This window comes from Kwoniella dendrophila, chromosome 3 (genome assembly GCF_036810415.1).
Source record: "Kwoniella dendrophila CBS 6074 chromosome 3, complete sequence".
NCBI classification, from domain to species: Eukaryota; Fungi; Basidiomycota; class Tremellomycetes; order Tremellales; family Cryptococcaceae; genus Kwoniella; species Kwoniella dendrophila.
The window spans coordinates 612,902-626,838 of record NC_089478.1 but is presented as its reverse complement, the minus strand read 5'-3'; the positions used below and the strand labels follow the sequence as shown (position 1 = coordinate 626,838).

Below are 13,937 nucleotides of genomic sequence, written 5' to 3'. Positions count from 1 at the left end.
GCTGGTTCTACTCCTTCTCTCCTCAGTCGACCATGAAAGAATTATGAGCGTTATAGAAATCGTTTATCCGTAGTTACTATAAAGTGTTTACAGTTAGCTACATATGTCCCGTTCTGACAGCGACACCAAGAGTGGGTAGCTTACAGTCTGAAAACATCGTTGAAGACAAAGTAACTTCCACCTTCTGGCATTAACTGCGATCAACGTAATTTATCAATAACATATTCGTTTTTTCCATGATAAGCTAGATGTTATAAGTGCCGGGACTCACGTGGAAAACTTGAGTGAATTGTAATGGATTTGTACCTTCATCAACTAACAATTGACCTGTAACAAGTACGATAATTGAAGCTGTTGAAGGTGATGAAGGTTGAGCATCGATGGTAACGATTTTATGTTGAACTTTTTGAAAGGGAAGGTTCTATATTCATGATCGACAACATCGGGTTTAGCAAATATCACATATGGATCTTTATCATAGGATTCTTGCATCAAGAGTAGTCTGATTCTTCATCGAAAGCGGATAAAGACTCACTACGAGCTTTTCAGTGATAGCTGTTGAACCTTGGATTTGAGTTGATTCCCAAGTAAGCATGGAAGTGTCTCTCTGTTTATCAAATGCAGTATGATCAGCAACCATCTTTTTGACATCTACCGTACCACCATCATCTATATAGCAAAATATATCTCTCTGATTCAAACACCCACATAGAGAGAAGCAAGACCATTTCGATCAGAGTCGAATTGTTGGTAGTAGAATTCTATAATTTGCAGAAAGCGTTAGTTCAAGCTCCATCACTATCATCCCATTGATATTGGTAAATTTGCAGACAGAAACGTACGGGTGAATTGTTGAGCGATGGCAGTTGGGTCAGACATTGTGAATAGCTTGTTGAAGTGGTGATCAGATGCTTGTCGAGCACAAACGAAAGGTTATCATATATCGCATCAACGATAATACTCTGGTTCCCATCATCGTGAATTCATGTTCCAAACGTAACGTTTGACTTTGTAATTTTGCCATGCATCATCAACGCGTTATAGGGGAACCTTTCATCTGGGCAAACAATCTGCCACACAAGCGGTATATCGGCAATATAGCTTTCAATCTATTTATATTGTGCAGTCTAGAACTGAGCTTGGGCCCCCACTTTGAATTTATGCTTCGATCACCGGCGGGGTATGGGTGGTGAAAAGGGATTAAGATATCTTAAGCGCGTCGTTGTTTTCTATCTAAGATTACTGAATTTATGTCTTGATTTTACGTTGTCTCCTTTGCTTTGTTCACAGCACAGCTATTTATATATTTATATCTCTGTTGTTACCATTTTACCTTGTTACCAGCTTCAGTCTTTTTAATAATTTTCATATTTATCCCTACAGCTTAATCTTAATCCTCATAGTCAATCGATACAAAACATCCTTTCATCTTGTCATATAGTATATCATCCTTCACAGTATATTCCACTCCCCTACCTTTATTCTCATAAATATAAAGCAAATCACTCGTCAATCTCACTTTACAAATCGAAAAACCAACTACTTTCCTCTCTTTATTTTCAACTTCGATATATCTACAAGATGTTGCCAACTCTTGCTTTATTCTCTATACTCTCAGCTCTCACAGCTTCAGTAGCAGCTGTACCATGTGTTCAATTCGATACCAATTGGAACCTTTACGCGTTTGGTGGTAGTTCAGATGTCAAACTTGGTGCTAATACCACTTGGGCACGTAAGTCTGTTTCTTATATTGCCAGGACCTATCATAGCTGATTCAAATTTCATACCATGATCTATAGAACCACAAACATCTGCTTTGTCCACTACTGGAAGACCGTAAGTTTCACCTAAACCCCGGATGGAAGTATCCTAACTTACCATATGTCACTAGTCCATGGACAGGTACCAACTCACAATGTATCCAGTCTCAGACCAATAACGCCATGTATGTTATTGGTGCAGACAGTAGTGATCTGAGCGTGAGTCAAATATCGGATGTTACAGCCTAGACCATAAGTAGCTAATATTATATCGCTATCTTAGAAAATCTACGTTTACAACTTTGCCTCTGACTCATGGTCCACCCAAACCACATCCGGAGCTCCATCAGATCTTGGTAATTCTCGATCATCATCTGTTCTTGATCACGACACCAATGTCATCTACACTCTTACCTCTAAATCAGGTTTATACCAACTTGACCTTTCAAGTGTTACCAATTCTGCCTCATCAAGCGCTTTAGCCTGGGAAGCTGTTGAAAACTCTTCGTTCTCTGTTGATGGATACAGTGTAACCGCCACACAAGCTGCCAACCATATCTTCTACTTTGGTGTACCTAACACCGCTGCCGGATCAGCCAATGTTTTCGTAGTTCACTACGCATATTTCCAACCAGATGCACAAAAGTTCAGTGGAACAGCTTTCCCAGATACAGCAGGTCAAGCGATTTCAATTCCAGTAGAATCAAATAGTGTGCCATACTCAATGGTATTCATTCCAAATGATTTCTCAAACACATACATTGCTACTCACTGGACAGATTTAGGTAATTACGAAACCACGACTGGTGCACCATTTGCAACAAATTTAATCAATTCTACACAAACACTCGCTGCTCCTACATCTCAAGATAAAACCGCTTCATATGCTGCTTCGCCATATGATTTAGTTCAAATTGATTCCGCTGGTGATATCTATTATTACCCTACACCTGTAAACTCAGATTATACTGTTTCCTCAGGTGGTTCATGGCAAAAACTCAGTTATTCATTACCAGGTACTGGTGGATCATCTTCATCATCAAACTCAACTTCATCTGCTTCTCCTTCAGGCTCGGCCTCAGCTTCTGCATCCGGTTCCGCAGCCTCTGGAAGTGCTGCTGGTGCCAGTAAAACAGCCAGTGGTTCCGCTGGTGCCTCAGCAAGTAAATCAGGTGCATCCGCTTCAGCCTCTGCATCTTCCACTTCAAGTGCCGGTAGAGCCTCAGTTGCTAGAGGTGATTTCATAGGCTTAGCCCTCGGTGTTATCGCTGTTGGTGCTAGCATGTTGTTGTAGTAGAGATCAACGGAGTCTTTGTAAGTGGAAAGAACCGACGGTAGGTAGTTGACCAGGAGATAACGACTAAACGGACACTATACGGAAAATCATGATCCACATATATGTTTCAATACTTCTATCCATATTCATATTCATATTCATATTCATATCCATATTATCCATTATTTACATATTTCGATAATTTATGATATTTGTTTTCTTGATTTGTGATATGTATCAAGCGACTTGTCATTGTTTGCGATACGCTATGATCACTTTTAAGGGAATGGCGGAATCAGATTGATCGCTGATGGTAAAGATAAGGAAATAACCAGTGCCTGAGATGCGAGTAAATCTAATTTCTGGTTTGACGTTATTTCTGGCTGATAAGAGTATGTATACATACACTTGTAGGTAATCTAATATATCGTACATCTACTTCATAGGAAATGGTTTGGAATGTTGAATGCAAAGTGTTTTCTTACTTTACATCAGATCAACGATTTGACGCTTGATTGAATACCGATTTGAATATCTACCAAACTAAAAACAAAGGAGACAAAGTGACTGGTCTGAAGTATAGAGTGAATTAGTATTGTTGAAAAGGTACAAAGCGAAATGCACCTTTTACCTCGAGAACATGTGAGTTTCAAAATCATTCTTCAAGAGAATATATTTGATTGGTATTCGTTATATTGTTAATGCTGTTTGTTTTCAAGGATAAAATCCTTTTATCTAATTTAGGTTTCATCGCGCAACGTAGATTAGCTAGAGGGATCAAATTGAATAGAACAGAAACAATCGCATTAATCTCATCACAATTACATGAATTCATAAGAGATGGTGATTCATTTGGAGGGGAACCATATTCAGTTAGTGATTTAATGAATTTAGGTAAAAAGATACTAGGTAAAAGACATGTTTTAAATGGTGTAGGTGAAAGTATACATGATATTCAAGTAGAAGGTACTTTCAAAGATGGTTCTTTTTTGGTTACTGTACATGATCCAATTTGTTCAATTGATGGTGATTGTGAGTTTGAATTCAACCCTTACCATGACTTTCCTCGATGAAACTGAAGTAGAGTAGATCGATAATTAACTAATCGTATACGTTATCGATAAATCACCAATAGTGAATAACGCACTATATGGATCTTTTTTACCTATACCATCAAATGACCTATTCCCTATATCTGAACCTTCTTCAATCTTTGAAAAACATTTAGCAGGAAGTATAATATGTTTAAAACAAAAAATACCATTAAATGTAAATAATTCTAATTTGAAAAAAATCTATTTGGAAGTTAAAAATTTAGGTGATAGACCAATACAAGTTGGATCACATTATCCTTTTTTAGAAACTAATCCATATTTATTATTTGATAGAATTAAATCTTTTGGTTTTAGATTAAATATACCTTCTGGTACTGCAATTAGATTTGAACCTGGTGAAAAGAAAACTATAAATTTAATTGAATTTTCAGCAGCAGCAACAGTAGCAGGTAATAAAAAGATTTTTGGTGGAAGTGGTCTATCATCAAGTATATCCTCTATAAAAGATGAAAAAGAAAGAAATGATACTTTAGAAAAGTTGTTAACAGAAAAAGGTTTCAAACATAAAAATCAAGAAATTGTTAAAGATGCTGAAATTGTTGAAATGGATAGAGAAGTTGTAAGTTCCTCTCTTTTGAGTAGCTTATCTTCTATCAGGTTACTAAATAATACAGAACGTATCACTGATTCGCATGTAATGTGACATTTCTCAGTACGCCTCAATGTTCGGTCCTACAACAGGTGATAAAGTACAACTAGCAGATACAGATCTATGGGTCGAAGTCGAGAAAGATTTCACCGTTTATGGAGATGAATGTAAATTTGGCGGAGGTGAGTGATGTCTGAAATGCGTCTACGATACCACTGTTATACAGCAGACATTGATAGTCAAGTTCCATTCATTCAGGAAAAACACTTCGGGATGGACAGGGTCAAGCTTCGAATAGATCCGATGAAGAAGTATTGGATTTATGTATAACAAATGCTTTAATAATTGATTGGAGTGGTATATACAAGGTGAGCTGCACTCCACCTCTATAAATCCAAGCTTAGTGTAAGCTGATGCAGAGACTCCTGTATGTAGGCCGATATCGGTGTGAAGAATGGTATAATCGTTGGAATCGGTAAAGCTGGTAATCCTGATATCATGGATAATGTGACGGAAGGAATGATATTTGGTTCTAATACTGAAGCAATAGCAGGAGAGAAATTGATTGTTACTGCCGGGGCTTTAGACGTTCATGTTCATTATATATGTACACAACTTTGGCCTGAGGTAAGCAAAGCTTTTCAATTTCTTGTCTTCTAACTTGCTTCCGTCAATTTCGCTTACTGTGAGGCAATGGTTTAGGCACTTGCATCAGGTATAACAACTTTATTAGGAGGAGGAACAGGTCCAGCAGATGGAACGAATGCAACAACATGTACACCATCAAAATTCTACATGGAAACAATGTTACATGCTACAGATACTATACCTTTAAATTTCGGTTTTACAGGAAGGGGTAATGATGCAGGTACAAAAGGATTGAAAGATATAGTTGAAGCCGGTGCTTGTGGTCTAAAATTACATGAAGATTGGGGATCTACACCTGAATGCATCGATAGAGCTTTGACCATTGGGGATGAATATGATGTTCAGGTGAGTATACAAACTTTTCGGCTGTAAAGTGTCAGAGCGAGATTACTGATAGACATCGTACCCAGGTGAATATCCATACCGACACACTCAACGAAAGTGGTTATGTCGAAAGTACTCTAGCTGCAATTGACGGTAGAACTATTCACACGTGAGTAAATGCGATTGTTCAAGTATCATCTAAGCTGATCATATTGAATTCATGTAGATATCATACAGAAGGTGCAGGAGGAGGTCATGCACCTGATATTATCGTAGTGGTCGAACATGAGAATGTATTACCTAGTTCGACGAATCCTACCAGGCCTTATGCTAAAAACACACTAGACGAACATCTTGATGTGAGTGATATTTCATCGTATTATAAGAGTCTAGGCAATACCCACCAGCTGACCTGAAAATATGTTCACAACATATAGATGTTGATGGTCTGCCACCATTTAGACAAATCTATACCTGAAGATATAGCATTTGCAGATTCACGTATAAGAGCAGAAACAGTTGCCGCGGAAGATGTTTTACAAGATAACGGAGCAATCTCAATGATTTCAAGTGATTCACAAGCAATGGGTAGAATAGGTGAAGTCATCACAAGAACTTGGAGAACTGCTGCCAAAATGAAACAAGTTAGAGGTCCTTTAGAAGGTGATTCTGAAAAAAGAGATAATGAGAGAGTTAAGAGATATATTGCTAAATATACTATAAATCCGTGAGTCCACAAGTAGAAATCTACATTTCATGTCTACTGTTCTCAAAGAGAAGAGATGATTGCTTTACTGATCTGGCTTTTGTGTTCTCTGTATGTTAGAGCAATAACCCATGGTATGTCACATATAATAGGATCATTAGAAAAAGGCAAATTAGCAGATTTAGTTATATGGAAACCTGAAAATTTCGGTGCAAAACCAGAAATGATTTTAAAAGGTGGTATAATTGCTTGGTCACAAATGGGTGATGCAAATGCTTCTATACCTACTGTACAACCTATTTACGGTAGACCAATGTGGGGTTCACAACCTAATGTAGCACCTAGAAATTCTATTGTTTGGGTCAGTCAAGCTTCAATCGATACTGGTAAGTTGATCATACGTTAGCAATATACATATGTACAGTAGTTTCAGAATGACTTAGTAATTTGATACTGATATTTGCTATTTGTGTTAGGTACAATCGAAAAATACGGTATAAAGAAACGTGCAGAACCCGTTAAAAATTGCAGAAAGATCGGAAAGAAAGATATGAAATTGAACAATTACAAACCTAAAATGAGTGGTAAGTACATATATGAGTGTTCAAGATCCTTTCTATGACAAATTAGATTGTGCATATGTCGAATTGAAGAATCTAGCTAACTCGCAGTGTACCTCGTTATTTTATGTAGTTGATCCTGAAACATATGAAGTACTGGCAGATGGAGTATTGTGTGATGCTCCTCCGGCTACTGAATTACCTTTAACGAGGAACTATTTCATTTATTAGAATGTGACGGTGCTCCGTTAATTGTGGTATCAATTCTTAACCTTCCTTTGCAAGTCTGGAGTTACGAAAGACTGAACTACCATTTCATTATCATAATGCATACAATGCGTACATGAAATGAGCATCAGAAGGACATCCAGCAATATTCCGGTTGACTTATTAGACGGCAATACTGTCCAAGCTATTTAAGCTTCTTTAATGTAAACTGGTGGGTCTGCATTGTTTGACATATCGAGATCTAGGGGAAAACTTAGCCAAATGCACAAATGTTTTTCCAGGATTGACGATGTATCTTTCGCATTTGACATAGGCAGTGGGGCGTAGTAACAACACCTAATTCTGTACAGAAATCCAATTGTACCCCTTCTTGATCACATTCGTTTGGATTCATGATCACTACGCAGTAAAGAGTGGAAGTTGAGCAGGGGTGGACTCGGAGGCTGCCATTATTGGTCCGATTTCACGTCAGGGACAATCACCTATTGGGAAATTTATCTGTTCAAGAATATAGGGAAGATCCACTCACTAACAGTTAGCAGCTGTATCAATCCAAATATGATCGTGGTCAACGATATTATCCATTCTGCTCAACCATAATAAATGTCAGTCATGTGACAGCGCTGATGTATACTCGACAATATCAGCTTGGGACCTTACTGTGGCATGCTGATAAATGTGTTGATAGTCTGAACGAGAGAATAGTGATTTGAGATTGGATAAGTTGAATAAGCAATGAGAAATTGTACTCCTTCCATTGCCCAAAATCTTTCATACTAGCGCAGACTAGTTAAATCGTCGTGTATTCACCATGCTCATGCTGAGTTTCCTACACTTGAATTCGAGGAGATATCATCGATCTCGTGATATACAGCTCTTTTGTTCGCCATACATACATTGGTCACACGCAGCTCAACTATACCCATACGATACAACCCTGTCATAGATTATCATGTTTGTATGCAGTTGTAAGGGGTAAAAGCTTTTAATCGTTCATGGCTACTTGCATGGATAGCATTCTTGCCAAGGCTTACTCGAGGATCCAAGATGCTGACCACATTGTTTCATTGGTACCCTTTATGTACAGTACTCGTATGCAACCGTTGTGAGCAATAAGAATTGGGCGTTTTACTTCGTTTTGAGATGTGCTAACACGAGGCTATTGTATTTGACGATACATACAGTGACTTGTGTCAATACTACAGTACTCTATATACCGCCACAGCCACAATGACTGTACCAAGGTACATTTACCCGATCAATTATAAACATAAAGATCAGTGCACCTTGTATGACATTATTCCTGATTCCTGATTCCTGATGTTTTGATCGTAGACTTGCAGTATCGCATCAGGGGGTCCTTCGAATCCTTGGATCCTTTTGACCTCACATACAGTGGTGTGGCCATCATTATTTGGTGTAGCAGTGAAAATTGCCGCTTTTCCTTTCTTTTTCCTTTTGTCTGTTTCACCTTCACCACTTTTGCTTATCCAATTTCCCAAATTTCTGACACGTTCGCCTCATCGAACATCATCTTCTCCAAAAAGCAATATGGCTTTCAATCCGTGCTATGTTCCAAATTGCATATACCGAGCTTTGACATGGATGCCCCCTTGTGCTGAATGTCTCTCTCGATATTGCTTCGAGCATGGTAAACATCCTCTTCATGAATGTTGGGTACGGAGGCGAAAAGGAATCAGAATGGGAGCCACCTTAGAAGGTATGAATGAACCAGAAGTAAGTGTTTTCAGCTGGTGTCGTAATCTAGCCAATTTGTCGGAATATTGACTGGATGCGCAACATTACTCAGGTCACTCAACTTCTAAAGCTCATCGATGTTGACTTGATCAAAGATGAAGTCGAAAATCTCCGACCAGGTCATACAGTTGTAAAAATCGACAAAAAACCAAACGCAATGGATAATATCAATGCTTATTTCGGACAATTCAACCTGCAGATCAAGATCAACTTTGATGACTCAACAAGTTGGTTGATGAGGATTCGACGTAAAGCCTTTATACGACCTTACCCGAATGAACCACTTAAAGTTAACTTGATTAGTGAAGTGGCAACTTGTCAAGCGTTGTCTCAAGCCGGTATCAAAGTACCTGATTCTATACTTAGACCTGGAAATAGCAAATGTAAGTGCAATTGTGATAACTTTAACTTGCATTGGGCATGGTCAATTCAGTAAAATGACTGATATTTCTTTCCTTGGCAGTACACCCCAATGTGATTTATTGTTATCAAACTTTCATTGAGGGTAAATCATGGGACGAATTTTCACCTAGGTATAAACCTGTACAATCAATGCGAAATCCTGCTCCAGAAGAGCCATTGAGTGAAAAATCGAATCAGCACATAATTCATATCGCAAGATGGTTCATTGATCTAGAGAAAGTCAAATTTCATAAGATTGGAAGTTTAACTTTGTCATCAGATTCAAGTGGGAAAATCGAAGTTGGTCCACTTATCGAAAGACAACCTACTAAAACTATTCCACCATATTTCGATGGACCTTTCAGTACACTCAAAGCAAGATATTTGAGTTCCATCAATACTCGCTTATCAGCTTTAATAGCAAGGACCTTGGTAGATCCCTCCATGGAGATCAAGCTATATCTATCTTTATTGGAATTAAGAGAGCTTGTCGAAAATGATCAAGATTTGGAACAAGATAAAGGACCATTTTATATTAGACATGCTGATGATCATTGGGATCATACTAGAACAAAAGATAAAGGTGAGATCACTGGAGTGATTGATTGGGAATGGTGAGTCACCCTCTGTGTCAATATGATATCGCCTGTATATGAATAACTTACTGACGGAGTCGAGCTGATATTTCAGGGCATATACAACATCAAAATCAGAAGCTTTTTGCTCACCGATGAGTTTCTTACCAGTAGAATTCCATCGAGGTAAAAATGATATTTTCGCTTTGAAAGAAAAATCTTTGATCGAAGCATATCAATCTTTAAACAGAGATGATTTAATTAGATATATCAAGAATGGAAGGAAATATCAAAGATTGATACATACTTTAAAATGTATGTCTTTGAACATTATGGAATTTAACGCTACCAAAAGAGCTTTTCTTGGATTACCTGATCCTCAAGGAGATAACGATGAGAATGATAAATTGCCAAAGACCATTGTAGAGTGGGAAGTGGTGATGTTGGAGAAGTGGAAAGATGATGAGGGGTTGAATTATTTATTAAATAACCCTGTATCTGTACCCGAGCTACCTGAAAAATAAGAGCAATATGGCGACGATTAGTTATCATAACTGATAAATTCAATATCTATGTAAATTCATTTGTTGATCGAGCTTTGTAATTACTTCCTCCATATGCAGTCATAAATTGGGTCAACAAGATAATCTTGATATACACATGTGATATTACATACATATTTTACACAACACACAAAACAATGATCTTAACTGTTTTTACTTCTACTACTACTCCTCAAAGCCCGCAAGAAATATATTTTCCCTTGAATCTTTATTCCGGCCCAAACTTCTCTCCACCACTGTTTAACCCAACGTATTTGTCTTTCTTGATTTGCAATTTGCCAATCTGCATAAAATTGAGTTAAAATATCTTCACGTTTCCTTTCATCTTCTTGCGTAGGTGGATTAGAAGGAGGTGGTAATAAAGATAATCGATATGCTTTTTGTGCTTCGAATGTTAAATTTGTAGTTGCCTGAAAAAAAAAAAAAATCACAAGTTAGACATAGTCTTCATCAACGTTAAATGATCGGCCAAAAATGAAACTGAAAATAAATTTATAATCGTCCCAAATATCATGCAAAATCTTCTTCTCTAAAAAAAAAGATACAAAAAGGATAAAGCAACGCATTACTTACCCAAAATCGATGATTCATCAAATCAACTCTTTCTCTCCTTAATCTCCATTCCAATTCCATATTTTCTAACCTTGCATCACTTGATCCAGTTGGAAATTCAGATGCTGAATAAGGTGAATTCGTAGATGGATTTATAGATGGTTTCGAAGCGTAAATGATGGGTCGGATATTGGATTGAGGATCAGGACTGTTAAAGTCAAGAGTCACAAATAATGCCAAGCTCAGTGATAGGTCGAAGACATTGTTATATACACCATATCTATCAAGGAACGTGGCATGCTTACGGAGCTACAAGATCAATACCTGAACTAGGTATTTCTGCATTTGATCGTCTTCTACGAGGGATCGAGCTTGAACTTGAACTGGGAGCTGAGCTTGATGAAGATGATGCAGCTTCCGACGACGTGGAGACAAAAGCGTATTGTATACGATTATAACCTGCTTGAAGCGTTCGAGGGCGAGTCATCCTGTTTATCATAATCGTCTGTTATTGTTTCGGACTATGTCGACGAGGTATAGAATATACATTCTTACTAACATTATCATCGTCTTTTATCTTTGGAATTTTACGAGATACACCGTGTAAACCGTTACGTTAATTTGAAGGTGAAACCGAAAAGTCACGTGACCAAATCCAAGAAAGTTGATTTTCTGAGCGTGTCCAAAGCTCAAGAGTTGGAAAATCAACATTACATTTTACTTTTGTCAGTTATTATCTGCATACACTGAATATATAATCACTTTGGTAGTACAGAAATGGCAGATCCTCAAGTGATTAATGATGCGGCTACGGTAGGAAAAAAACGAAAGAGAACAGGAAAAGAAAGGGAAGAAAGGAAACGTTTAGCTATTCAGGTATGTTTTTCAGAAATTTCATAGCTGCAATCCATGTTGTCGAGATATAACGTATGACTAATATGGAATATGGTACCTTAGGCTGCACAAGATGCTGAAAATTTCGAAAAGGTCTCAGAAAATCCAGTAGTAGCTGAAATGGTACCAGAGACTTCCAAAGTAGAGATCACATCTACAGAAATGAAAGCTGCAGGAGTAGATTTGGAGAAAGCGAGCAAGCGTATAGTAAGTGGGCATGTCAAGTCCTGTGTTTGGACTTCCGACATATAGCTAATGAACATGATCACAGCCACAAGCACTAAAATCTCTACATCCAACTTTCAAACAAGCTAAATCATTTGAGATTAGACGTTTAATCAAGAAAATTAAATTTCTTAGGTATGTTGTAACTTTCTTCAAGGCTTGACGATTTGGTTTCGTAAATTTTAACAAGATAGCTGATAATAATTCTACATTGTTGATCACAGAAATAAACCTGATTCTAAAGCTGAAGTATCTGATTTGGAAGCTCAATTGGCCCTTTTACATGTAAGTCATGCGCATATATTCGTTCTTCAGCACATTTACTACTGAATTTAACTAATGCACATATCTCAAAATTAGGACATTCAACTTCATTCTGTAGCTCAAACACATCTTTTACTTAAGCTTCGTAAACATACCCTATTTAAATCTACATCATTCCCTTCCTCAATTTCAGAACTATTAATACCTAAAACTTCTACTGCTAGTGCAACATCTTCAACGTCTTCTACTCCAGCATTAATAGCCAAAGTAGAAAATAGATTATGTAGTGCTAAGAATGTAGCTGAAGCTGTTAAAGGAGGTTTAAGTTGGATTTTAGGTGAAGAAGGTTCTAAATTATCACATCCATCAAAGAAAGAACCAAAGAAAAATAGTAAAGGAAAGGATGAGATTCCTAGTGGTACTAAACCTTCAATACATCCTAGTAGAATGGAGATGTTAGTTGAATCTGGATCTGAAAATGAATTAGGTTATAGTAATGAAGAGAATGATGACGATTCAGATAATGGAGCTTTAGATCAACAAGATTTTGCTGCTGATGAAGCTGGTTGGGAATCTGGCTCTGTAGGAGATGATTCTGATGATTCTGATGATGGTATATCAATAGCGGCAGATGATGATGATATTTCAGATGAAGATGCAATTCCAATTCCACCAACCAAAAGAGCAAAATCAACTCCTTCTGTCACTACTACTCAACCCAATAAAAAGGAGAAAGCAATTACGACAAAACCAAGTAAATTAGATAAAGTACCTAAAGATGGGAATATAACTTCATCTATGTTTTTACCTTCTTTAGCAGCAGGTTTTACTTTAGGTGATGAAGGTGATAGTGATCCAGATGAAGATATAGATCCCAATGGTATCATAGGTAAAAAAACTGTTGAGAGGAAAAATAGAAGAGGTCAAAGAGCAAGACAAGCGTGAGTGAACCTTTCACAACTGCTTTTAACATATTGTATATTGATGTAAATCACCGGAAAGCTAATATATGATATATCTTGTCAAATAACTTATTAGTATTTGGGAAAAGAAATTCGGTAAAGGTGCTAAACATGTTGTAAAAGCTAAAGAAGATGAAGAGGCGTTTCAAGCTGCAAAAGCTAAACGTGAATTCGATAAACGCGGTAAACCAGAACATATGAAAGGTAGAGATAGTGGTTGGGGTGCAAAGAATAGCGGTAGTACTACTCAAACGCCTTCAGCTTCAACATCAACAGCTTCTACTTATAATTCTTCTTTACGACCATCTACTACAATAACAACAGCACTTTCACAGCGACCAAGTGATGCCGCTAAAGAAGATAAGAAGAACTTGCATCCTTCTTGGGAAGCAGCAAGATTGAGGAAGCAGAAAATGGGTACTATACCTACTGATGCTCCTAAAGCAAATAAAATCGTATTTGACTAGTTTCACCAAGCGAACATCTCTGTCATATTGTACTTACACATATTTCTGGGATGCACTATGTAAACAGAT

The 13,937-nt window shown here is 37.4% G+C and overlaps 6 protein-coding genes across 6 annotated transcripts; 4 read left to right on the top strand and 2 right to left on the bottom strand.

Annotated features, from left to right (window-relative positions):
• Positions 1 to 140: 140 nt before the first annotated feature.
• Positions 141 to 879, bottom strand: L201_002549 (uncharacterized protein; the record flags this gene model as incomplete). The annotated part of the gene is made up of 5 exons (XM_066218325.1): positions 141 to 194; positions 272 to 421; positions 536 to 607; positions 709 to 761; positions 843 to 879. 5 exons carry the CDS (start codon positions 877 to 879, stop codon positions 141 to 143), a joined length of 366 nt encoding a protein of 121 aa, XP_066074422.1.
• A 702-nt stretch (positions 880 to 1,581) lies between these two features.
• On the top strand, positions 1,582 to 3,054 carry L201_002548 (uncharacterized protein; the record flags this gene model as incomplete). The annotated part of the gene is made up of 4 exons (XM_066218324.1): positions 1,582 to 1,732; positions 1,800 to 1,836; positions 1,892 to 1,979; positions 2,044 to 3,054. 4 exons carry the CDS (start codon positions 1,582 to 1,584, stop codon positions 3,052 to 3,054), a joined length of 1,287 nt encoding a protein of 428 aa, XP_066074421.1.
• Positions 3,055 to 3,654: 600 nt separating this feature from the next.
• On the top strand, positions 3,655 to 7,209 carry L201_002547 (urease; the record flags this gene model as incomplete). Its single annotated transcript, XM_066218323.1, has 13 exons — positions 3,655 to 3,678; positions 3,756 to 4,068; positions 4,172 to 4,710; positions 4,805 to 4,922; positions 4,999 to 5,108; positions 5,176 to 5,367; positions 5,443 to 5,733; positions 5,799 to 5,881; positions 5,939 to 6,071; positions 6,150 to 6,439; positions 6,539 to 6,804; positions 6,895 to 7,002; positions 7,112 to 7,209. 13 exons carry the CDS (start codon positions 3,655 to 3,657, stop codon positions 7,207 to 7,209), a joined length of 2,565 nt encoding a protein of 854 aa, XP_066074420.1.
• Positions 7,210 to 8,757: 1,548 nt separating this feature from the next.
• On the top strand, positions 8,758 to 10,465 carry L201_002546 (uncharacterized protein; the record flags this gene model as incomplete). The annotated part of the gene is made up of 4 exons (XM_066218322.1): positions 8,758 to 8,943; positions 9,017 to 9,347; positions 9,428 to 9,980; positions 10,057 to 10,465. 4 exons carry the CDS (start codon positions 8,758 to 8,760, stop codon positions 10,463 to 10,465), a joined length of 1,479 nt encoding a protein of 492 aa, XP_066074419.1.
• A 182-nt stretch (positions 10,466 to 10,647) lies between these two features.
• On the bottom strand, positions 10,648 to 11,543 carry L201_002545 (uncharacterized protein; the record flags this gene model as incomplete). Its single annotated transcript, XM_066218321.1, has 3 exons — positions 10,648 to 10,914; positions 11,078 to 11,264; positions 11,362 to 11,543. The coding sequence occupies 3 exons, from the start codon at positions 11,541 to 11,543 to the stop codon at positions 10,648 to 10,650; spliced, it is 636 nt and encodes a 211-aa protein (XP_066074418.1).
• A 290-nt stretch (positions 11,544 to 11,833) lies between these two features.
• Positions 11,834 to 13,868, top strand: L201_002544 (uncharacterized protein; the record flags this gene model as incomplete). The annotated part of the gene is made up of 6 exons (XM_066218320.1): positions 11,834 to 11,932; positions 12,014 to 12,157; positions 12,222 to 12,310; positions 12,400 to 12,460; positions 12,536 to 13,380; positions 13,478 to 13,868. 6 exons carry the CDS (start codon positions 11,834 to 11,836, stop codon positions 13,866 to 13,868), a joined length of 1,629 nt encoding a protein of 542 aa, XP_066074417.1.
• Positions 13,869 to 13,937: the final 69 nt, after the last annotated feature.